Below are 24796 nucleotides of genomic sequence, written 5' to 3'. Positions count from 1 at the left end.
CTGTTGAGAAGTTTGTCTTTATTGGCATCAGTGACTAGCAGACAAATCTGAACAAAATCCAACAGCAGGAAGGGCTGATTAAATAAGACAGAAAAAAAAGTTCAACTCCCTGTATTTGCATCAGAATTTGGATGTGAAAACAAGGATAAACAAGGACAATAAAAAAACTTAAAAGTGCAAAAGATTTTCAGTCCAGCTACTGTGCTTAAATACTGTACAATATATTATTCTCTAAGACCATACTGCAATGATCCCCATGTGCCTGAAACATAAGCAACATTTCAAGTCAAGTACCAAAAAAACAAAACAAAACTTCCTTAAAATTTCAACTTAGGCTTGAGCTGGAGGTTACTAGGATAACACTGCAGTCATGTAAAGAAATAAAAAAGCAGCTGGGACAAAAGACATAAGAGATTTGCAGATGTTGCAATATTGCAGTATTATTTAAAAATCAAATAAACATAGACCTGCACTTCCAGGTTGCAGTGAAACAACAGCATAAAATTAGCAAGTAATTTAATACATTTCTCAAAGTACACAATCAAGTAACTTTAGCTACATAGCGGCAAATTGTTGGGCCCAGCAGGTATTTGTCCTATATGGGTTTTCTTTCCATAAATTAGGTTTCTGCTCTTTAAAAATGCATCATTAGACTGGAGCAACAGAACTAAATGTCCCTTTTACCTTTTAAAAAATAGTTATGGTTGTACTTTCTATTATAGATCAGTAAAAATATGGTAAAAGTGAGGTAACAAGTTGGAAATGAGGAGATAAAAATTATTTATTAATTATATTATAATTATAACACATAATTATCTTGTATCAACAACTATAAAGAGCTGAGTAATATTACACTGACATTTATGCAGATGGGTAATAACAGGCCATATGCCTATGGAGCAAAACCAAAAGCTAATCATAGTAATATGTTGATAAAAAAATAATAACCTGCTAGCAACAAAACAGGAATATCTGTATTCAAATTTTTATACACTGACTTGCAGAAACTGGTAGTAACCTCAAAATAAGGTAATGTTGGTTGATGTTTTATATTTTAGAATACTATTATCATATTACAATACTAGAATTAATTCTGCATTATGTCAGAAACAACAAACAGAAAAACATCTGGGTCTTAATTGATTTTAATGTCACTTTTATCATTTTGTTTGGGGCAGATGAGGACAGGCATGACTTCTGGACAGATTCTAATGTTACTGTTTATGCAAACATGTCTTTTAAGACCTCGTCTGCATTTGCGTCAATTTGCATATTGGCTTATGTCTTCAGGATGTTTGCACACCTCTTGCTGTGTTTTATGTATTTATTCAGATGACTTCACTTGTACAAATAGAGAAGCGTGCATCACCCCGAGGCTATACTTGTGCTCTGAGCTATTTAAGATGACAATAACTGATGTTTAGCATGCATAATGTTTACTATGTTTGCAATCTTAGTTCATAGCGTGCATAGTATAGAAATGTTTGATAATTAGGTCTAAACAAGTAACTACACAAATGCATATTCCACCCATATTTCACTCAGATTCACAGATATAGGCTAATGATAGCATTACAGTACCGGTAACATCATAAATATCAGCGTTGATACAAGATAATTACTTTGTAATTAAGTGGTAATAACTTGTAATTGTGCCATTATTAGCTTTTGTTTCTTACTGCCCCACTATTACTACATTGTTACCAACGGTAATATAAAGTACTACGGTAATTAGTATCCAGTTTTTACAGGTAATTGTTTGAATTCAACTTTTACTAATATATTTATTGTCTTTGAAACAATTGTAGCCAATTCACTTAGTAAGTCGGCCAAAAGTAAATGCATGTCTCTTGCTTCACACAGGTTCTAATTTTTCAACCCACTTTACCCACACACAGCTCAGTCGATTATACTTGTATGAAATTGTGGCTGACACAGACACACAAACACTGGTTAGTTAGATGTAGCCTCATTTCTTCAGTCATTTTCTTCTTTGAGTCCTTTTTCTACTGTTGCACTTTTGCTTGTGAAATTAATATTTTGGGGATAACGCCCCACATTTTTTTTTGCATATTGTGCAAAAATCATAATATCGAGTCTGTACTTTGTGTGTATAACTTTGTCTAAGCTGCCTGTTTCCACACACAGAAAACCTGTAACGCCTTTCACTTCTATAATTTATGCATCACTGGTGCTTTGTGTGCTTATTCAGTTGATAGTTTATGGAATTTAAAAGAAAAAAAGGCTTTCAATCTTTTGCCTTTTGCAGTGTGAAATGTTTTAGTGGCATGAAATCAGATTTTGTGGGTGATGTGTAGACTTGTAAAAATAGCCATAGTCTGAAAACAAACAAACAAACTCTACAATCTGGCAATCTGTAACAGGAATATAATCCCTAAATCGACATATTTTGATCCTCTGAGTTGAAGCTCTTTGTTGGGGCCAGGATGAGGATGAGGTTTGATTATGCTCGTTATGCAACTGGAAACAGATGAGCTAACTTTGTGTGGTGGGCTGGATTTGGACTTGATTACATGTGATTTATTCTCCCTGCAAAACTCTGATCTGTGTGATAAACAGTTAAATAATCTTTGACCTCTGCTGGGCTCCAAAGTACAAAAACAGCATGAGTTCACAGTCAAAAAGTGTAATAATAATAATAAAAAACTTCATTAAACAAAACAAAAACAAAAGGTTTTTATGCAGCAGGCACGATCAATTGACAACTTAAACACTGTTTTTAATCTCACCCGACATGACTTCAGTTATGACCATTAAAACAAACAAAAATAAATAAGTAAAATAAATAAAAATGATTTAATTTCAGCTCAAACACCTATTTAGTTTCAACGCGCAGCATCCTGAGTGCTTCACAAACACGTAGAACTGTCACTGATCTCACAAAAACACATATTCCTGAATCAAACCAGAGCTGAAGTTTGTCACATTTCAACATTGATGTAATTTTATGGCTCAAACAAGCTGATGAAGAGGAGGTTAAGAAAGGACAGATGGGAAAAAGTCTGCACTGAGATTTCAGCTTGTTAGGAAGAAAAACAAAAGACAAAAAACAAAACATATTACACATTTTGGCATATTGAACTTTAAAGCTGCAGTCCTTGAGTCTTAAGACGTTGAGAAATCCAATATTTTCTGGTTTGCAATATATTTGAAATCTGATTTTATAGCAGTGCCTAAAAACAAAGAGAGTGCAGCTTTCATCGATCACTACAGGCAGACTTTACTATCTTTTACTGATTGGAGCAGTTTCATATTTTATGTAGAAAAAATAAAAGCTTACTGTATCTAACATTTCACTCTACACCAAACCAGAAAAAAATAGCAGGATTTAATTATTTACTCTTAAACCAGCAAAGAAGACAGAAAATTAATTAGATTAATTTCCTTTCATTATTATATTCTTAAAACTTGATGTAAACACAGCTCGTTCAGCGCTGTAAAGAACATGTTCCCAGACCTTTACACATCAGAGCTGTGGATTATAAAGGCCATCTAGGTTGCATAGAGATACTAAAACGCTAAAGCTGCTATCATGCTTGATAGATTCTGCATGAATAAAGCACAACAGGAAGTAGAATGACACAGGAGGGGGAAAAGGCAACAATAAACAATTAAGTTACAGTTTATATTATTGCCCCTTTTGTTATTTTACAGTCAGAGAGATGGAGGGAAGAAAACGTGCCCAAACACACTGACAGAGTCTGCACTAAAGAAACAGCGATCAAGTGAGTGAGTGAAAATCCACACGTTAAATAACTTATAAGTAGAAGAGAGGGGAAGGATTTTTATACTTTCATACACATTATTTTTTTTGTTTCTTCAGAACAGCAGCAGCTGTGGTCAGTTTGGATTTAGTCAGACTGTAAATGTCACTGCAGACACGTTGCCACAGTTTAAAAAAAACAAACTAAATCACTGCTCATTAAAACAGCCCTGCAGCAGAATCCACTCTGCTGGGTTTATCCACGTGCTCCAAATGCTGTCAGAGTTATCACACACTACAGTAAAAATATTATAAATAATACAAATATTAGCTGATTTAGTAAATTAATACTGTCATTACGAGACAAGCTGAGAACATTTGAGTCCCGCTGAAAAAATAATCTGTCACTTACAGTAACTCTGTTCAGGGACTTTGAGCATCTCGACAACAATTTGTGGCACTATTGTGAAATCTGGTCTTATGATTTTTATGAGCCACTCTGCGTCAGCGCACCTGTGCTTTCAGAGAAGATGTGATTTTAGTAATATTATAGGAAATCTGCTCTTATGTGGGTAAAGCAGCTGATTGTGCTGCAGGACTGTTTTGAGAAGTTTTCCTCCTGGCACTATTTTCATGTAAAAACAGCTTATTTGAATCACTCCTTCCTGTCCTGCACTCGTCATTAAAACACACTTTTCTAAATCCTATTACAAAGGACACCGTTTGTATACTTCATTCACTCTAGCATGTTCTGAAAGTGATCTCAGGTTCAGTCTTGATTGCAGACTGAGGACTGTGGAGTTTTAGACCAAATAGCTTCTGTTAAAATGTTTTTTTTTTCTTATCAGTGGTCAATAAGAACATGGAAAAAAAATACAGCTTATAAAATGTGTTTCACTTTTGACTACCATTATAAAATTAATAAACTGATACCTTACCCTTTAATATTTGACTGCTGACATAAATACATGTCTCTTTCTCTCTGAAAGGAAAAATGGTGAAAAAAGGGTTTGAAGTTTTGAGAGCTCTATCACTTTAACATGAGTTGACGCATTTCCATTACACACAGATCTGTTTTCAGTTATTCTCTATTTTAGTCTGTAAACAAAGACAAAAACATTGCATGGTCTCGGAGGAGGGGGATTTCAAAATTTGCTTATTTCACCCAAAAGAGAGCAGCAAATTTAATGTTTTTTTACACATCCATTGCCGAGATTGTATACTAGTTTTCTGCCTACTGACTACTCATTTTATTGTTAAACTTAAGCTGGACTTTGAGAGCAGGTGGCTACAATCCACAACATTGTTTTTAAGCTTGAATTCCTCCAGTTGATCAGCTTCGATTATGCAGGTCTAACTCCTGCAGTTGGAAAAATGTAAAAGGTAGGAATGAGGAGTGAGGAGGAGATGGGATAGAGGATAATCAGAGGATAATCGGTTTGTGCTGGACTACAAAATGCAAGTAGTTTGATCTGTAGAGCCTGACTCAGCAGTTCTTCAGTTGGTTTTCTTCTTGCTCTTTACAGCAAACCAAAGGGTGCTCGGCTCAGGCGTGTGCGTTGGCAAGTCCACACACAAAAACACAAACCTGACGCTGCAACAAAGTGCTCCAAGTCCACTCCCTGGTCACTGCTCCCACAAGGTCCATCCTGCAGACACACACAAATCAGAGAAACAGGCCCTTGTTGTCCAGGGTGATGGCTGGGCGGCGGTGCCCTGTTTGTTATGGCTCCTGCAGGTATTTGTCTCAGGTGTCTTGGTAGGGCACGTGGAAACAGCCTGGGCTGTCGTCATCAGGTGACCAGAAGGACGATGGCCTCTTGTGGTGGAGTTCCCGGCGAACGCAGCGAGGACACGGCTGTGCTTTCTGTCGACACTCGGCGTGGAAAACGGCGCCGCAGCTGTCACACCTACAAACACACACATCGGTCAAGTTTCACCAGCTGTACAAGGACACTATCAGAGAGTCAGATTCAGACTCCATACCAACTGCCATGCATCAGGCGTCATTTGGCCCTGCAGGACTGAGTGGCGAATTATGTGAGGAAGGAGTGGATGGTGACTGTGTGGTGAGATTATGAGATTAGGTCTTTATGGTGCATATATGTGGCATGACCTTATGCTTTGGCAGTTCAGGGTAAGGCTAAGTAAACATATTTGAGAATGTATCATTTATATCTACTAAAGCATTGCATGAATCTGACTTCTAAATATATTTATTGTACTCAGATTACTGGTGCAATCCAATTTCATTCCCTTTCTTAAATAAGCCACCTGAGCTGCTCCTCCTACCTTGAAACCAGCTTTCTTCTGATTTGCTAACCCTTGAAAACAGAAGGTTTGAACTGCAGGTGGGTGTGGCTTTTGTGCTCAATGACATCATGCAGAGCTAGGAGTTGAAATTTTTTTTAAATTGAGTGTTTAAGGTAGTCTGAATTTGAAACTTTAACCAAGTTTACTAAGTGTCCAAAACTATAACAGAATTTTTGTAATTAAAAATAATCTTTTTAAAATTAAGCAAATCAGCCGCAAGTGTTTGTTATACCAGTGAAAGTGGCATCAGGGCTCCCACCTAAATTTTGGTTAGAAAGGAAACAACCAAACTTCCAAAGAAGTCTAACACTTTTACTACTAGTGATTAATAAGTGATACTGAGAAGCGCATATAGATTTGATAATGGGTCTTAAGTTACCTGCTGATTACACTGATCTGGTGAGTCAAGAAATACGAGTGTCTGGTTAACCAAAGTGTCCAGGCCAACAAGCTCTTTCCTGTTTCCTTTGGCATTTTAGATGATTTCCCAATGACTTTAAGCTCCAAATAAATCGATAACTATAAACTGATAAAATGTAGTTTCCAAACTGTTAAGTGAAATGCATATTGCAATATTCCATAATATGATTCACTGTTAAAACCACAAAGACTACATTGTAATCTGATAGCAATAGATTGGAACTGTCCATGAAGTAGGATAGGCAATTAACGCCCAGTTATTGCTCATTTCCTGCATCTTCTGAGTATGTGTAACTAAGTCAACAGCTCAGTAAATCTTTACAGCTCTGTTCCAGTAAGGACAGCAGATATGACTGTTATCAGTTAACACTTCTCAAGTCATAAAACACAGCTCAACAAGTAGGGTGTGTGTACGTCCAGAGCTCACAGTCTTTCAACTATTGGTCCTGATCAGCTCTTATCTCTGTGATATCTGTCACTCTGAATTTCAGTGATGGGGACGAGGTTCTGGACACTGTCGTGACAATCCCTGCACCCAAGACAGACACAGACACACACACACACAGACACACACACACAGACACACACACACAGACACACACACACACAGCTCTCATGCCAACCAGTGTTAGTAACAAACAGCAGACTCAGTCTTGGTGCTCAAAAACTCACGTACACGTTAGCACCTCATTTCCAGATAGCAAAGTGTCAGCTCACCCGGCTTTCTCCCATGCAAACTGTTTTTAATCAATTTCTGGATTCAAAACAATTACTGAGTCAATAAAGTCTCCTGACTCCACTGAGTCAACTTTAAATACATTTATCTGGAAACTATCAGTTATGTGCGCTGATCTTCCATCTGATCTTCCAAATGTAAAACCAGTCATGTTTAACTTGTAGAAAGGTTATCGAAGGATGTGTACCTCCGGGTGGCGTTCTCCTGGAAGGGATAGATGACCTGCCCGTTTTGGCAGAGTTCACAGATGAAGCCTTTCTCTCGACACAAGCTGCAGCTGAAAACATGTGAGCTGGCAAACTTGATCACCTTGGACAGGAAAGGAGCGAGTTTTCCATCAATCACCTAGAGAATGATAAGAAAGCATGGACGGGTGTGAGGGATAAAAAAGATGAGCAGCAGGAGACATAAGAAATACATGAAATGAAACAATAAGTGTGACAGTTGCTATGTTTCTTCTTCTGATTTCTTTCATTATCTTTTTTAATCCCACTAACTCCTCCTTTGTCTGTTTTTATCTTTTCTTTTTTAAGTTTTTTCTTACAAGTTGAAAATCTTTAGGGTGGCCAATAAAGTATTAGTCACACGCACCGAGGTAAAAACTAAATTAAAAGTACTAAAGCATGCATCATAGCTCAACATATACATTTAATGTTTAAACAAAATTCCTAATGAGTGTGTTTGATAACATTTAACTTAATATAACTAATTCAGAAAGCAATTTTATAATAAGCAGCTTAAACTATAATATTTTGACAATCAAGTCAAGTCAGCTTTATTTGTATAGCACATTTAAGAGACATCAAGTGTCAGCCAAAGTGCTGAACAGAGGGACAATGTAATCAAATAAAACAGGGGTGTCAAACTCAAATACACAGTGGGCCAAAATTCAAAACTGGAACAAAGTCGCGGACTAACATTAATATTTATTGAAAAATATTTATTCCTCCAGATATAAGAATGAATCTTTTCTTATGGACTCAAACACGTTTTGCTGAAAAACTGAATATGGAACAAGCAAAGCTTAATACTAAACAATATATATATTAGCTGTATAATACCAGTAGGCCAGCTCTAATAATAATTTGGTATGGCTTCGCGAGCCAAATGTAATTAGGCTGCGGGCCAAATTTGGCCCGCGGGCCAGAGTTTGACACCTATGAAATAAAACATGACATTGAAGGCTTTATTATTATTATTATTATTATTATTATTATAGCAGTTTTATTAAGTCAGTCTACCAACAGAGAAGCATCATCCTCTTTACTGGAATGTTGTAAGGTTGCCAATATATGTGTCTTTACATGTCTGACTGACAAAGACATTTCATATCCTTGCTATGCAGATGACAAACAGCTGTACTTCTCTGCTAATGTGCCAGGAGCTAGCACTGTAGCTCATGCAGATTTGGTTGCTGAAAGGCAGGGGCATTTCTATGATCTAACCTTTAGGGGGCTCAGGCCCCCATCATAATATCATGCGTGCAGATGAATAATCACAGATTTCAGTATAATACACCAGTTTTATACTAGTGAACTCTTTAGTTATTAAACCAGAGGCAAAGGATCAGCTATGTTGACCAGACACTGTTTCAGTCTCCTAATCACATGCAGTAGAGACAATAGTAGAGCAGGGCGATATGACCAAAAATATTTATCACGATATACATTTGAAAATTTGCGATAACGATATAACTGACAATATAATCGTAAGACAAAACACTTTACAACTCCTCAACTTTATTAGTGCAAAAAACCAAAACATCAATGTATTTTCACTTAAACAAGCAGCTGTTTTTTATGTGCATTAAAGTTATATAAAAATTTAACAGTGCAAATGCAAATTCCTCGCTGACAGTTTAACCAAAAGGCATTTCCAGTGGAAACTGGCCGACATATCCTCAGCATAACCATGTATAATATCCACAAAACTTAAAAAGAGGTTATACACACACAATACGGTAATATTATGTTGAAGCACAGTACGTATCACTCCGCGAGGCTCCTGCCTACAATAGCCCTAATGCTCCATCAAGCGGGGCGGGTTCGTAGCTTAGCAAAGTCGTACTGAAACATTTGACAGATTTTCGAGCGCCGTGCACATAAAATCGTTTCAAGGTCAGTAAACACAACCAGAATTCATACATAAGGCACACGGGATTATAAGGGGCTCTGTCGACTTTCAGAAAAATCAAAGGATTGATTTTAAGTGCGCCGTATTTTCCAAACAACACGGTAATAACGACGGCCCGCTAGCATGCGCTACCAAAAATAGTGCTTTGTTGTGTATCTGAGGGACAAAAGCTAAACCAGTTCCACACCACTGAAGTTGCAGCATTTTTACAAACCAGTTCTGGTTCATCTGTTTCATTCAACGATCCGCTTTTGCTCTTCTCATTCTGCGTCGCCGCCATGTGCGTATGTACCTAGCAGTACTTTCTTAAAATGGTCCCTTCAAATGTTTCAAGATCATCTTGGGGCAAGGATGTGTTGGCTTCCCCCAAGATTGTTTAGCAAATTCAGCTGAGTTTTAGAAAGTGCAGTTGATCTGGGGCAAAGACATGTCTGAAAGTAATATGGGGGAATGGAGGGAAATGACAAATGAGGAAACTAATGCGACGCCACATTCAAAAAGGACCAAAACAAAGTTGAATGCTTGGTGAAAAGGCAGCAAAACAAGACAGGAAACTAAAGGAAGTAAGGCAAACAGTGTATGAGGTGAACAACTTTTGATGGCAACGCTTGGCAAGTTCCTTAAAGAACTGAGGGATGGGGGGCTTAGCAGTGGGGGGCTCGAGTTGTGGAGTCGTGAATAGACGATGAGAGACTGCACAGAAAGGGTGTACAGACTCTTAACAGATATAACAACTCAACATGGCTTCAAGCTTTGCTGTACCTTGTTAACAGTGCAGACAGTGCTATAAGCTTAATAACCCAGGATATGTAAGACAGAGGGAGAAATTTAATCGAAAAAAACAGAGTAGAAAGTAAGAGAAAGAGTAGCAGATTCAATATACAAGAGAGATCTTGAGAGAGGGCGAGAGCCTGTATTCAGATACAAGTGGTTCCACCTGGCAGAGCTCTGGACCTGCCAATTATAACCTCCTTCATGCTGTTTGTTAGACGATGAGGACGAGAGGATGAGAGACGTAGAGAGGAGGAAGAAACCACACTTACACAGAGGAAACCCAGCACACTGAGGTACAGTGATTCCCTCTGCACTGAGTCACAGGACCAAAGCAAAGACATTCATTAAGTTGAATGGATTTAAAAACCTATAGGGTACCTTTACAAACATAAAGAAAATACAAAATGATTAGTCTTTGGATGAAATCGAGCCTGATGCCTTGGACCAATATTTAACTAACAACAGGATTCATTCTAGTAATTTTACCATCTTAAAAAAAGGTCGAGAGGTAACCTCCAGGCCTGAAAAATGCCACCAAAAACTTTACTGGCCACTTCAAGTTATGACCAGTTGAAGAAAACTTCAAAACTTTAGAGCAGAAATAAACATCTTTATGCATGCCTTTTTCTCTTGTTGAATGTTTGACTGTATTAAAGAACAATATATGATTACAAAGCTCTAAAGGGTTTGAAGCTCCAGCAACACTTCTGGTATGAAAAACAGTTTTACTTGATCAACATGGTACTTAAAAAAAAACAAGACAAAACAAAAAACCCACCAAAAATCATGTTGATCAAATAATACACTATTATTTGTGGAGCTTCAGCCTATTTAGACCCTTGTTCATCTCTGCCACACCAGAAGTAGCTGAAGTAGTGCAAGAAGTCTCCATTTTGTTTCCACCAGCTGATAACCACCAAGCTCTACCATCCAAATATGTTCACATCTGGTTTTAAAAAACACAGAAATGCTAATTGTGAGGCTTGAAAATTGTAGCTTACAAAACCTGTGGGTGAGTTCACTGTGGCTTTGTCCATCGTTTAAATACAGTCCATGGGAAAGAGAACAAAATGTGGGTTATATGCAGGTGCTCGGCTTTTTGAAGCCATCTTAGAAAAACAAGTACGAGACTGGTGATATAATTTTTTGTGACCAGTAGACTCAACGGGGAGAACTTTAGATGTGGAAAAGGGAAAGAAAGAATTTAAGCTAAGCAGCATGAGAGGAGTCAAAGAATATTACATCCAAGTAAAAAAAAAAAAAATGTAAACATTAGGAAAATTAATAACTAATTTAAATACACTTTACATTATGACGATATCGACATGATTTTTAAAAAATGTTAAGAGTACCAAAACGGTGGAACCAAAATGCAGCCTAAGTTAATGTTAGGGAGAACGTAACAACAGTCAGAAAATAAAAATGTTTCCAGACGGACAGACGAGCGGACAGGTACCGAGAGTGGCACACAGATTTGTGTGTCCCTCTCCCCCCACACCAAACCTAAGTAGGCCTGCTCAGTCCGGTCCAGCCCAGTCCACATGACAAATGGCTCTCCTGATGGAGGCTGACAAGCTCAGTAATTAAGGCCCACTATAATTGCACTGGGCAGAATCAAACGACTGGCAGCACAGCTCTGGTGACTGGCTGGTTCTCTTGGGGGATGATGGGAAAAGAGGAAGGCACAGAAAGATGGATGGATGGATGTAGAGTGAGAAATAAATATGCAAGAAGAAGAATATAAAGGCAACGTAAAGAAAACAAGGAAATCCATTTCTATTTCTTGCCCATAGTTTCTTCATTTAAAACGATTACTGTTTCAAATGAATTACAGCAAACTGGTTTCTCAGTGACTTTAATCACATTTAGGTCCCTGCTGTCAAAGCCTTCCAGAAATATACAGCGACACTTCTATTAGTTATACCGGAAGCCCTGAGACCAGCAAGGTCACTGTGGGGTAATTATTTAGACTAGAACTTCCAACTTGGGCAGAACAACAATGAAGCCAAATATTGACGACCGTCCAGAGTGTGTGGGTGAACCAGTAGAGCTGTCTTTAATGGTCGCTTAGGGACCGACCAACTTCTGTCTCAATATACAAAAAATATACTGCAGAGCAAAACAAACTGGGAAATTATTGGGATTATTAAAAAGAACATAAAGTACAGTACATTCAGTTATCTTCAAATCAAAATTCTCTAGTTTCCCTTTTCACCTCCTTACAAAAGAAACTAGTTCCTGAGTTTAGTTTCAATAAATAAACCTGGAACCATTCAGTTAAAAGTGCTGTCTAAAAATTGGAATTTGAGCATAATTCATACTTAAGGTAAGTGACATTAATAGCTTGAACTGCCAACTAGAACAATGAGACTGAATGGCAGCTCACAAGCTGCTAGTCCATCCCCCAGCAAGCCAGTCACCATGAACGTCTACACCAGTGAATGTGCAAAGGTCCTCATGATTATAGTTAACAAAAAAAACAACATGAAGCACTATCAGAATTCATTTCAGCATACAGAGCAATGCTGTAGAAGTATTCACCTATTTAACCCTCATTCCCTCCAAAAAACCCTCCCAGAAAACACACACACTTTTCACCTCCTCTCCCTCCATCCCTCCTCTTAAACTCCTCCCCCTCCAGTTGAACCTCTTTCTCTGCTCCATGCAGAGTCTTTGTGCTCCAAAACCTCCTAATCCCCTAAAACTGCTGTTAAACAGCCGTTCGCCTGCCCTCCTCTCTCACTCGCCCTCACACACACACACACACACACACACACACACACACACACACACACACACACACACACACTACCGCAGCTCCATTGAGACACTAGAAAGCCAGCTGGGATTACATGGCTGGAAAGACCAGAGTGAGATCTGTTTGGATAGCACCCTCTCTCCTCTCTCTGTGTCACACACACAGAAAACCTGACGTATGTTGGATGTCAGTGTATGGATGGTAGAGTCTGTCTTCTCAGGAGATTCCCCTAAAATCCCCAGACTTCCAAGTAATCTTCTGGCTGAGCAGATGTAAGAAACGTGTTTCTCTGATGCTTTTATTTCTTTTTAGTTTAAAAATCCAACCTTAATGGCACAATAGAATACTTTACTCTTTAGTGACATCATTCTATTTATTTTCTACTAAGGCACACAGCGATAGTAGAAAAAAGATGATTTAGCCTCTTAAAGGATTAAAAATTAACCAAGCTACTTGATTTGCTCGTAGGAAACACACCTTGGCTTGCCGCGGGGACAAAGCCTCGAGCCCTTGACGTCATGAGAGGCACTAGACTGATCTTGCTGCCTTTGACAGCTTCGAAGACAAAAACAAGATCTGTGATCCCTCACAATCATCTGCTGTCTTGAAAGCAACTTTGGTGCATCAAGGCGACAATAAGACAGAATGAGTCTGCAACCAGTTTGTGACTGAATGTCTCAATCTGTTTGTGATTCATATGAATTACTTAGATTAAGAATCCAGCTACAAATTCATAGAACTGAAACAGAAATTCAGAAATTCCTCCAGCAATAGTCAGGTAGTTGGTGCGGGACAGCCATTTAACTGCAAAATGGCACAGGTGCTTCACAACTTTGCTTTTAAATAGGAATATGACCACAATACAAACAGTGGACAACCAAGTGAGATTGGACCTCATTGCTCCAAAGAGACCTCATGAGTGCAGACTCACACAGATTGCCAACATGTTGCATTCAATCTGTCTGCGTTTATAAGCTAGATGACAATTACTCACAAATCTAAAACTAAGCGTGACTGCAGTCAGCCAAGCAAGACCATTATTGTTTGTGACAGGTTGCCTCCTAACTGTGAACTGCCTTGCAATCTGGGCAACCAGTTGGTTGAGCAGGCAGCACCCTCAGCTACTTGCTGTCGGTCTGTCCCCCCCGTGATTGCATTGATAGTTGTGATCATGTGGCAGCTACCAATTCTAGTTGCAAGGAGGTTGCTGTCCTAATTTTACTCTAGTGTGGCTCTAGAGTGCCACTCGCACCGAGACAGACACCCCCTTACTTGACATGACTGACAGTAACCATGGACTATACGAAAAAAATAAATACAAAGACTTCCCCAATGTTGATGTGCAGGCCAGCATTAGCTACAGGTTATATTTCTGCTACACAACACACAGACGTCTAATGAAGTAACAAACATCATGGCAATCAATCATGGCTTAAAAACCAACAGTTTTACATACTGCATCTTCAAACGTATGCACACCATAAGTGATGATTGTTAAAGGGAAATCGCAACAGAGACAACAGAAGCCTTTAAAAATCTACATTTGTAGAAATTGTAATGGATCACAGTTTCTAAATTACCGCTAACCTTTTTTATTAGGAGTGTTTGGGACAACAAAAGCCAGATTTACCATGACAAGGGATTAATACAACTGCAGGTCTCTATGAAATAGGCTTTGATTGACATTTTAATCTCACAAGGAACAGCTAGATAGCAGCTGTGTTTTAATTACATACATTTTATCAACCTGCCCCATGGCATTGCCACTCAAAAACCTCCACAGACATCATAAATCGTCACATATAGTCTAAGAAACTGTATAGCGACCAGTATTAGCATTGTGCAATCTCTTAACAAAAATAGCTCTTATTATGTGGATTGCTTGAATATTTGAGGTTAAAGCTCCCCTTACAATTAAAGGCATGAGGAGAAATCTTCCGGAGAACATATAGCACTTCCTCAAGAGGCCTCTGTGTGCCTGGACAAGTGTGAGTGGAGAGGCATGCCTGGCATACAGGGAATGCCAGGGTGTCACTGTGGGAAGCCTGCTGTCTGCGTACACACAAGCATTTTTCTTTCCTAGAAACCATCCTTAAAGCAAGCAGAGGGATGGTGCAGAGCATCCTTAGACAAACACATATGGCTTCTACAAAACCAATGGGCCTCTAATAGGGGATATGGGTGGAGGCTATTTGTTGGGAGGTTTAAAAAAAAAAAAAAGACTGGTGTGTCCCGGGCTTTAGCCAGGGGAGTTGAGCCTTCACTGACCTCTGGGGTGGAACAAAAAAAGCCACGTTGATTAAGAGTGTCATTTTATTCAGGAGGCGAATCAAAAGAAACAAGCTTGTTAATATGGAAAACCAATTAAGAGGCAGAGTGCTCAAGAATCTGTGGGAGGAAGGGTGAGAGAGGGGGAGAGGGAGCAGTGCACTCTCTCCCAAAGACACACATTGTTGAAATTAATTCAAAATCCCCAGTTTAGAGTTTATGACAGAAAATCAGAGTTTAAGCAGGAAAAAGACACACAGACACACACACACTCAACACATGTGTGCTGAGCGTGTGTGAGGCCAAGGCGATGTTTAGAAGAATGGAAGGATGTCACGCTTTGTTTTTCTGCCTGTTGATTCTGAATGTGACCAATTAGTGAAGCAGAGAGACACAGAGTGTGGGAGTGGAGGAGGAGGTGGTGGAGATGGAGGTGGAGGCGGAGGGGGGGCTCCAATCTCTTTCACCGTGAGAGTCTGTGGCCAAGCTCTGAGTAGAGCAGGATGAAAGAAAAAAAATGGGGCAGGGTACAACATAATGAACATAATGACAAACAAAAGAACTTTTCAGTCATTTGTGGTCGCTTTCCTCTGACCCCCCCCCCAACTCAGTCCGGCAACTCTGTGCTAAAAAAGGCCGCAATAAAGAAAAAAATAAGAATCTATGCAAATCTCTTTAAAATCTCCTCATTGATAATTTCAAAAAGACATGACGACTTTTAAACTCATTCACAGATATAAGCGTTTGTAATTTAATGAGAAAATCTGGTGATTCACTAAAATGCCAAAGTCTCTTTGTTACTGCAGAGTAATAATGCAGAGTCATGAGGATAAGATGCCAGACCATTGTTTTCTCAATCTGGATACTTAAAGTCTCCAAATGAGGCTGCTGGAGGATATCACCCTTTCTTATCACTGTTATGACACGGACACTCGCCAAAGAAACAAAGGAAAGGTTGTGTTTACTTAAACGCAACACAACCTTTTGGCAAATCAGACGAAAAGAGGAAAACACCAATGTGTTAGTCACGTCCCTGTTTGCTGCTCTCAGCTGCAGTTCATCGACTCTTGCTGAGGTCTATTTTTAGTAGTGGATTAATACATATTTGCTGCTTTAGTAAATAGCTCCTGCGTTGGGAATTCAGTGTATGACTTTGGTAATGAATGAAACCCATCTCTGAGCCGAGTCGTATGAGCGGTGAACATGTGCAGACTTGATCGCTAAATGAGCTCCTTTTCACAGCTTCTATCTGCTATGACATTAAAATTTGCAAATGTTTGTGTGCTCTTGATAATAAAGGAACATACCTTCCAATGACTAATGAAACAATGAATGAAGCATAAAAAAATAGTTTTTTCAAACACTGGTCACCATATTACGATTGACACAGACTGAAAATGTCATTTTTAGCATCATAATCTGTTTCTCTAACAGACACTGATAAACCAAATGCTGCTTTACTTGTTTATTTAAGTTTATTCAAGCCTATAATCTATGCTTTATGCCTTATTCTACGTTAAACCTTCAATTTGTATTCAAACACGAAAATACATAATTTAAAAATGTGGCAAGCAGCTCAGTTCAGCGCTGACATTTTAGGTGGCCTGTTGATGGACTGTATGCTTTCTTCTACTCAATTTTAAGTCTATTACAAACATTGTGGTTTAGTCAAATATACCACTATTGAACACAATCCAGAGTTTTAACAAAATATTAATGGGTGCTGAAATGATTTTGTAGCTTCCAGCTTCAAGAACACATTCTGAGTTTATCATATATCTGCAGCAGCAGAATCTATCGGCAAGCAGGAGAGCTGCGTGCATTTCCACAGATGGCACATGAGTGGTAGCTTTTTTTGATTATTATTAGAGATACTTGACACAGAAACAGGACTGATCCAAGTCAAAGAGCAATGCTGTCACACAGAGTCACAGTTTATGCATCCTATTCTGTGTGCATGTAGCTCTGGATGTGTGCATGTACCTGCTGCAGGTCAGCCAGGGAGTACAGGTGGATGTGCTGTAGGAGGTATTCCCGGGGGAAAATCCTGTTGAAAGAACAACAACAAAAAACCATTTGTCCGTCACTTTCTATACAAACAGTTTATCAGGTTTAAACAGTGATGCTGATACTCCAACTCTTCTCTTTTGACCACGGAAAAAAGAGAAAATCTGGATTTAAAAAAATGTTTGCTTTGTGATGAATCTCACAAAGATCATCCCACAGCAAGGTAGAGCCTGATGTTGTTTACACCGTGCATGAGAGATTTATGATACTTACATGCTACAATATACAAAACTGAGACGGGGTACCGGCGATTATACTGCTGACCCTTCAAAGTATTTAATATTAGTCATGTAGCATTTTGATGAATTATAAGATGCATGAATAAAACACACAGTATGCTTTGCACTGGAGACACTTAGAATCCTGCAGCATCATAAAAAAGCCACTGCCATGACATTAACCAACTATTGTTTATGTCATGGCAACAATTACTAGCATTACTGCACACAAACTGAATTCAAGTTAAATCTTAAACTGGCTTCTAATAAAACCATGCGAGGGAGTTTTACTGCAATACACTCAGTCATCTAAGTGTATAAATAAGAACAGAATGATCAAGCTCTGTGGGCCCATTATGAGCACATTTAATGTTTAACCACCAGCCATTCAGTGCAGTGATTGCTAAACAAAGTAATAATATTAATCTAGAGGCAAAAGCTTTCTCATTTCCTTCAGTAGTGTTTGACGAAACAGACGGCAGAGGTGTGGTGTGTGTGTGTGTGTGTGTGTGTGTGTGTGTGTTTTTGGTCCAACAATTTATTTTGGTTTGTTTTAGTTTAAAGTTGCTGGATGAGGAAATGTGAAATCTTTAAGATTAGAATTAGGTTGTGTTTAGTGAGAACATAAGACATTTAGCTGCAATGTTCAAGGTTACTGTGGGGGGCTACAGAGGGATTATGCCAACAAATGTCCTCACGAATCAGGAAAAACACACGAGTGTGCTATGAGGCCTCCTCTCAGACCTCTAAGAAGGATGGCACCACCTTAAATCATGTCTAAAGCTGTGCTGAGTGTCATTAAAACATAAGGTTGAGTGCATGGGTGAAGTAGACGCCTCATGGTGATAGGCACCACTGATAAACTGCTCTGTTTGGAACATTACCAATGGTTACCACATCAGCATTCATAGAAACTCTCTCTCTCTCTCTCTCACACACACACACACACACACACACACACACACACACACACACAGATTGTGTCGTCCATGTGCGGATGAACACACCCTCAAAGTGTGTGCTGATCTTGATAAAAAGACTTGAGAACTAATATGTTTTAGATTAGCAAGAGCACACACCAATTCATGTACACATATGTACACACATGCCAACAACTGACAGTATTTGTGCAAGACCTGATAGGATCTAATTCTATATTTTATTTCGATATCCTCTGGGCTATTTCCACTCCGACTGACACACCTTTTATTAAATTCTGTTATCCCTCAGTGATTATTATTGTGTACTGAAGGTGGGTCTGACCTGAGTAGGTCTGTGTACAGATGTAGGAAGAAGTTGTGCAAACGAGTATGTTCCTATGTGTAAGTAGTGGACAAACCAACAAATTACAACATGGAGCAAACAAAGCAGCATCTCGAGGCAAAAACAAGCTTATCTTTTAAACCTCTGGATGTCTTTTTATGTTGACAAAGTGTCAGGGAAGTGCTGATACAACTTACGTGAAGCTTTACATTTTTGTCCATCACACAGCCTCCTGAGTTACTAACGCAAGAACAGCAACCTGCACGTAACTCCATGACATCCCCACTGAAGTCAGGAAGGACATCACAATGTTGTATGTACAGACGGGAATTAAAGCACTTCTCAGACAAGCGTACTATCGATATGTTGATACGATAATGCCAGGCATTAGGATACAGAGATTCTATGTTACTTGATACAATGAAGGAAAATTATCTGTGTAACCAAAGATAAGCATAAGCTTTCACCTGTGGTCTGCATTTTACCCCTGTGAGTTTCTTCTTCTTCACCACAACTTGTTTAACTTTACATCACTCTTCACTGATAAGTGGCAGCACAAGGAATCATGAAATAGTGACTGGAACATCAAATCTATACGTGTTCTGCCATTTTGAGTTTATTTCAATGATTAACATATTTTAAGAGCAAACAATACCATTAGTTTTCCTAATCGTGTACAGACATTGGAAAAAGAACACACTGTCATGTCCACATGCAGTCCTGTGGAAAAAGTAAGCACACCCTTACTGCTTGCATACTTTATACTTTTATGACTGTTTATGTCTAAATTTTATCTACCATGTTTGTTATATATACATTTTTCTTATGTTTTTTATGGTATTGTTTACGTGTTACTGTAAGGTGACCTTGAGGGTCTGAAAGGCGCCTATAAATAAAATGTATTATTATCAAAAGAATACGTAGCAGCCAAGTGGTGCTAATCAAATGCATTTCATTAACTGATCATCAGAAAGTGTGATGATCTCTATAAAAGTAGTTTTGGCAGTTTGCCGGTCTGGAGCATTCAAGTGTGTTCAATCCCACAATCTTCTCAGGAGTGGACGTCCTAACAAATTCACCCCAGGGTAAGATCAGGCAACGCTCAGAGAAAATACAAAAGCAAGCTACATCTCAGAATTAATAAAATTAATTCTATTCAGTTTTATTAATATACTGTGCCAAATCATAACAGCAGTCGGAAGTCACTTTATGTTAGTAAACCACAGACCCTATAACAATACAGCAAAACCCAACAATCAGATCCCCCCCATGAGCAAGTACATGGTGACAGTGGTAAGGAAAAAAAAACCCTTTTAATAGGAAGAAACTTCTGGCAGAGCAAGAAGGGAGGGGCAGACATGACCAACAATTTAAAAAAAAGACTGTTTGGAAGGGTTGCCAGAAGAGAGCTGCTCTCGGAAAGCTTTGCTTTGGATCGCAAACTTGCATCTGAAGAGATGAAAGCAAAGTGGAGATGTTTGCTCATAATGCACAGCACCACATTTAGTGAAAATCAAACACAGCATATGAGCACAAACAACTCATACCAACTGTCAAGTACTGTGGTGAAGGGGTGATGATTTGGGCTTGTTTTGAAGCCACAGGACCTGGGCACCTTGCAGTCATGGATTCCACCATGAATACCTCTGTATACCAACGTAGTCTAGAGCAGCGGTCCCCAACCCCCGGGCCTCAGACCGGTACCGGTCCGTGAGTCGTTTGGTAAGTAGTTGAGGCTCAGGTGTGAAATGTATGGTTTTCAGGGTTTTTATCGGTTTTCAGCGTTATTTTGTTATCGTTTTTATCGTTAACTCTGTTTTCCTGGGTCTTTTCACGTGTGTTATTAATAAATCTTCTTTTTTCGGTACCGGTACTAGTTGTATTTTGTTGTATTTATCCGCGACACCTTAATTAAAGGCCAGTCCGTAAAATTATTGTCGGGCATAAACCGGTCGGTGGCACAAAAAAGGTTGGGGACCGCTGGTCTAGAGTCAAATGTGAGGCCATCTGTCTGACAGTTAAAGCTTGGCCAAACTGGGTCCTACAACAAGACAATAATCCAAAGCACAGACGCAAATCTTCAACAGAATCTCAGAAATAAAAAAATTAAAAAAAAATACAAATTGAAGAGTCCCAGTGGTCCAGTCAAAGTCCTTAGTTAGATCTTTACCTGACTTAAATGCTGTGTTGGGCTCTTAAGAGGATTGTGCATAAACAAATGAACCGGCAACTCAATATACTCAAGGCAACGCTATAAAGAGGAAATTAAGTGGGCCAAAGATTCTGGACTTCTTTAAGTTGCTTGAAGACGTTTCACCTCTCATCCGAGAAGCTTCTTCAGTTCTAAGGTCAAATGGTGGAGAGTCCCAGATATAAACCTAGTGGGAGTAACCCCCCACAGAGGGACAAAAGGACCCCCTGGTGATCCTCTAATTGCCTGAGCCAAGGTGTGAAACTGGGTGTGGGTCCCAATCAGCCAGAGTTTCGGGTGTGTTCATTGTGAAACCTGGCCCCACCTTATCATGCGAATTCCTGAGGTCAGATGGCCCAGGATGTGAGTGGGCGTTAAGGCGTCTGGGGAGGGAACTCAAAACTGGATTATAGATGGCAGAGAGTTGGGGTCGTAAACCATCGCCTTTGTTCAAAGATGGTCGCTCACAGTGGACATAGATGGCTTTTCTTTCCAAGCTCCTTTGACTACAATGACCTGGATGACTGAGAACCTTAACAGACATGGGCCAAAGATTCCTGTGCAAACCTCTCATAGTGTCCGAGAACCACTGCACAGGGCCACAAACACAGCTTTGAGGGCCCCGTGTGGTTCCTTGTGTGATTGTGTTTCCATAGCATATCTCTTCAGATCCCCTGAAATAAACTAATGACTACGGAAAGGTTTTAGCGCCATGGCCCTCATCAATCCTGCAGTGTTTGGAAGTGACGGGGCACTGGCCGGCACAAGCTAATGGGACAGAAGTAAACACAGAGCGCCACGATGCTGCTCGGCTTGACTACTACGGCATGACTGAAATGCTTTTTTTTTTTTTTTTTTTTTTGGAAGTTGAGTTTGTGATCCCGATTTCCTATTTTAAAATGTTAGAAACAGATTTATATGAATGTTAGGCTTACATTGCATTATGGTGACTGTAGCATCCATCAAATCTAGTTTCTGCTCTAAATAATCAGCTAGGAAACTATAAGAAAACGCAGACTTGGGTTGATCACTATTTAAATTGCCCTATTAAAATATAAGTCATATTACAATTTCCTCTTGATTTTAAATGCAAAACTATTTATAGCTCACTTAATCAATGATCCGAATGCATATTTCAGTGTTTTTCTGCCCACTAACCAACTGATGAATCATGCATTTCATCTCCACATGTAAATATTTTTATAGACTTTCATCTTATTTGTTGCCAACATTAAAGTATGACAAATCTATGTGCTGCTTCTCCATTAGGAATGCTCTGTTAGTGAACCAGACCGGGGCAAGGAGCATCCATCACTGCACAGACAAGGCTTTCAGTGTGTGATCCCACTCACATAAACAGTCGTCCCCCCTGACCATCACACACATCGACATATACACACACAGACACATGTCTTTAATGTATAAACAGTCTATACACACACAAAGGAATGCATGCAGATAAAAGTTATGATAATATATACATATGGACTCAGACACACACATATGAGCATGTGCACGTCACGCAAGGAGAAAATAACAGTCAGTCATAAAGCATTATTAAGGTTTCTGATGTGGAACATTTATTTTTAAATAATCTCTGCATATTCATCTGAGCAGAGCTTCCTTAAAGGATCGTGTTTTGTCTCATGTTTTCCTCCTTCCTTTACATTTAGCCATATAACTTGATAAGCTTCTCGGTTAGTTCAAACAACTTAGCTCTTTCCTCCATAAACATGACATTTGACCACCTCCCCAGTTCTCATAATGATGAGTTTTGACAACTCAGGATATATTACATTAGAGTAGTTTCCAGGCTTTTCCGGGGAGAGACCACCCTCACTAACTTCTGATTCACAGCCAGTCATTTTTTTCTATAAGCTGGCCTTAAAAATGACAGAAACCACTCAGTTCAGAAAAAGGCTTCAAGGCTTTCTCTTAGTCGGCTTTCAAGGGGTGAAGAGTTAAGGCTGGGTCGGGGTATCGGCTTGTACTTGCATTTAAGAGACATTACATGAATTTAATTTTCTTGCAAAATTCTTCAGGTCAATCAGCACGAGACATTTCAATTTGTAAAATATTTGCGTACCTCCTCATTACTGCTCACATAAAGTAAATAACTGCTGGGCTACAGAAATGCATCTCAGTCCCACAGTGTTCATACCTTCGTCTGAGGTCCTCAGCAACGGTTGCTCGGCAGCTGAACAGGTAGGCCCGCAGTGACTGGAGCTGCTGACGGAGACGCAGGACTGTGCTCAGAGGCTCACAGTGTTCATACAGACAGGGGTTAAGCTGCTGGATGTCCAGCAGTGGCTCTTCATACACAAACTCCAGGAACTCCTTGGCCTGTTTGGACACCTGGAAAAGTTTACATTAAAATGACTGCATCAAAGACCACTGACATATGAGGGATAATCCTGAGCTCAGACTTTAATGCTTGACAAGATAGAACAAGATAAAACCTGGGTGGCTAATTTTATTTACCCCCCGCCCAGAGCTACAGTAGCCATTTTCTGCTTTTTCTATTAATTGCTAATAATGTGGGGGGCTGGAGTCAGTAAAAGAAGTATGGTTGGCTAGTTGAAAAATAATCCCATATTGAACACAAATCTAAGACCACGCTTTCTGGCAGTAGCTTAATATTTAGCGTACAGATGTGATAGGATCAATTTTTCTCCAGTACTTACTGGAAACCTGCAGATCTTTAACAGTAGTCTTACAGTATACTATAAGCTAAAACATGACAAGGCTTTTTAAGCCCCAAAGCCCCTCCTCTAATGATTCTGCATTAAAAATTTGTTTTTTCTTTCATATTTCTGTGTGTATGCTTTCATACCTTGTGCTTGCTGGTGTCCCAGTTGTGCAGCAGGCGTGCTGGGATGAGGAAAGAGTTGTCCTGATGGCAGCTTTGGCAGTAGTACCAGCCACTATAGTAACAAACCTTCGCCTTTCCTCTGGACAGACCAATGGGACGCTGACAACCTGAGGAGGAAGTCATTGATGAGTATATGTGTGCCTTCAAATTTGGTACTTTAGTGTGTCTGAATGCTATCAGGACAACTCAAAGTCACACAATTTGCTTTTCAGTCCCAAAACATTTTAATCCAAAAGTGTTTTTTTATTGTCTCTGACTCACATATCATCAAATTGCAGCTTCACTAAAGAGATCCATATCTGTAGCTGTATTTGTTATCATGGGCTAATTAGTATTGCACACACTTGGTGTTAAAAGTGCACTGAAGCAGACAAAGACGAGCCCTGAGAGAGAGCACAAAGGCTGTAATGCAAATTGGTTGGTGTTAATATGTATCGGTTTATTGCCCCACACTAAATGCCATGCTAATCCAGCCAAGTAAACCTGTAGATAATAAACAAGATAGCCTCTATTTGACAAGATGCTCTGACCCCGATAAGGTAATCCATTGGATCAGGAAACACAGATAATCAAACTTAAATTATCACCTTGCAGGTTTTATACCTCTGACAACCAGGCAGGCTTATATCCATGCCTGTTCACTCATAGTATATGTAGTGAATACCTTGAAAGCAATTAATGGGTGAGGACCAAAGATCAGTGTCACTCGGTTTAACCAAATGTGAAATATGGTCACAATCTCTTATCCATCCCTGAATTATGGTTACATAATGGTCAAATGTTTTTCTTGCAAAATAATAAATAATATGATGTCACAGTGAAGTGGACCTTAGACACAGTTCATGAACTTGTCGTTCCTTTTTTATGTTTTTTATTCTGACATTTTGATGTTGTGATGTTTTGAGGTTGTGTTATCTTGACAAACCAAAGCCACTCTGAAGACAACAGCTGCCTGCGAGTGATCGCAGACCTGGCCCTCGGCTTCAAACCAATCGTTCAAAAGGCATCCAGATCAGAAGCTGATTGCACACCGTCATTATAACTTGGGTCGTGCTGTGG

At 39.3% G+C, this 24796-nt stretch overlaps 1 protein-coding gene across 3 annotated transcripts in view; it reads right to left on the bottom strand.

Annotated features, from left to right (window-relative positions):
• Position 1: 1 nt before the first annotated feature.
• Positions 2 to 24796, bottom strand: part of plekhm3 (pleckstrin homology domain containing, family M, member 3) — a 49427-nt gene continuing 24632 nt past the window's right edge. For all 3 annotated transcript variants that reach the window (XM_085249584.1, XM_085249585.1, XM_085249586.1), the window contains 5 exons: positions 23699 to 23844; positions 23027 to 23220; positions 17110 to 17173; positions 7381 to 7538; positions 2 to 5634 (listed from right to left, as the gene is read on the bottom strand). In XM_085249584.1, coding sequence (XP_085105710.1) covers positions 5472 to 5634; positions 7381 to 7538; positions 17110 to 17173; positions 23027 to 23220; positions 23699 to 23844 — 725 coding nt within the window. In that variant the 3' untranslated portion in view covers positions 2 to 5471. The remainder of the gene's footprint in view (positions 5635 to 7380; positions 7539 to 17109; positions 17174 to 23026; positions 23221 to 23698; positions 23845 to 24796) is intronic.

The sequence above is a fragment of the Mchenga conophoros genome, linkage group LG16, assembly GCF_057382185.1.
Source record: "Mchenga conophoros isolate Kocher_MC1m ecotype Shallow Benthic linkage group LG16, M_conophoros_male_GT1.1, whole genome shotgun sequence".
In the NCBI taxonomy this organism is placed as follows: domain Eukaryota; kingdom Metazoa; phylum Chordata; class Actinopteri; order Cichliformes; family Cichlidae; genus Mchenga; species Mchenga conophoros.
This window is presented reverse-complemented; position numbering and strand designations above follow the sequence as displayed.